The 1,818-nt window shown below is 35.5% G+C and overlaps 1 protein-coding gene across 1 annotated transcript in view; it reads left to right on the forward strand.

Moving 5' to 3' along the window:
• The window catches only part of lrrk2 (leucine-rich repeat kinase 2), a gene marked incomplete in the record, with an annotated part of 74,959 nt that overhangs the window by 20,385 nt on the left and 52,756 nt on the right, over positions 1 to 1,818 (forward strand). Inside the window, 1 exon segment of the mRNA XM_014020606.1 lies at positions 1,307 to 1,438. Within this exon segment, the coding sequence (XP_013876060.1) occupies positions 1,307 to 1,438 (132 nt within the window).

The following is a 1,818-nucleotide window of genomic DNA, read 5'->3' on the forward strand; positions in this document are numbered from 1 at the left end:
CACACACACACACACACACGTACATATATAATAATTTCACACCCTCATCAGCATAACAAAAAACTTTACCCACTCAAACATCATCTTGTATAAATATATATTATGTAGTTTCATACCTTTTCTGCAAAGTAACTTTTATCATTCCAGCAAATAAATTAACCGAGTCAGCATTTTTATAATCGCTGGCCAAGTTATTCCACAATCTTATTTCGTGAACTGAGGTACATCTGTCCTTCAAGTTTATTTGAATTTTGGGTTTTACAAACATTCAAATCCTTTTAAATTATAACAACTTTCCCTCTTAACAAAATTAGATTGAATATTCAGAGGCATTATATTTTTATGAGCCCTATTCATAGTCAATAGAATCTTATAATCAACCAACTCATACAATTTTAATTATTTCAATTGATGAAACAATATATTTGATGGGTGACTATAATGTTTTCTGTTAATAATTCTTATAGATCTTTTTTGCAAAATAAAAATAGAATTTGTAAATGTTTTACATGCCTTACCCCAAACTTCAACACAATAAATCAAATGTGGAACTTTTCTTTCTGAGCTGACTCTACAACCTTGGCTTCACCTTATTCAAGAAGTTTTCAGGCTTTACAGAGTTTGCTTTAAATTGTGTGGCTCAAATACTTCAGATGACATTCAGGTTTTCTTGTTACGAAAGCAGAAAGATTTTCCAAGAGAAAATTTCACTTTCGCCGAAGCTTTTTTTTTTTTTTTTTTAGCTATCTTACTTCTGCACCAGATGTGGAACTGGGCACAAACAACAAAGACATGACGTGGTTTCAGTCCTAAACATTTGTTTCACTTTCATCCCTAATCTTCACTCATGCATTTTTTTAGCATCAGTCTCAAAAAAAAAAAAAAAAAAAAAAAGAACCAACCCAAATTGGGTTCTGGTTATTTCCATCCACAAAGGTTACATTTTAGGAATCCAATAATGACAAAGCTTATATGTTTTATTATAGGGTTTAGGAGCAACTGTGCCAAGTCAGAAATTGTATGCCATTTCCAGTAACCCGTGTGGCTAGGCAGATGTCCCAGCTTTTCACCAGCTTTGAATGCAGCGTATATTTGTAAATCTGGAGCAATCTGATTCATGTTGACTAATTTGTCTGCAGCAGGCAACTTCTGCACGCACATTTGACAATTTGTATGCATATTTCTACTCGTGCAGTTTGAAATGTGTACAAATGTGTACACTATTTGTGGATCGCGCCATAAAAAGAGCGTGCGCATTTCTTGTCGAAACATTTCAGTAAAGCGGGACATGCTTTTCATCTTCCAGCCAGTAACGTGGAGGTGTTGATGTCAGGAAGCACTCGGTGTTACAGAGCGGTCCTTGCTGCCATGGATGCCTTCCCTGAGGTGGAGGAGCTGCATGAAACGGCCTGCTGCCTGCTCAGGAGGTTCACATCAGGTCAGAACGTTCAGTCGAATATTCATCACCTCTTCTGTTAATGAAGCTCTTTTAGTTTTATTTGTTAGACAACTGGATGCTTCTGTCATATCATATGTACTAAAATAAGACATTTCAAGTTAAAGGATTGTAGTACAGATAAGTGGTATATTTAGAAGACAACCGTAATATAAAGAAAGTGTAGAACTGGACTTAAAATAAAGACATAGCATTCCTGGAACAAATGCATGGTTATCAGCTACAACCACAAGATTTAGCTCAATATCTGTAAAATTGGCAAAGTTAAAACCACTTTTATTTTACAGTATAAACAAACACACACACACACACACACACACACACACACACACACACACACACACACACACACACACACACAC

Source organism: Austrofundulus limnaeus, unplaced genomic scaffold, assembly GCF_001266775.1.
Source record: "Austrofundulus limnaeus strain Quisiro unplaced genomic scaffold, Austrofundulus_limnaeus-1.0 Scaffold260, whole genome shotgun sequence".
NCBI lineage: Eukaryota > Metazoa > Chordata > Actinopteri > Cyprinodontiformes > Rivulidae > Austrofundulus > Austrofundulus limnaeus.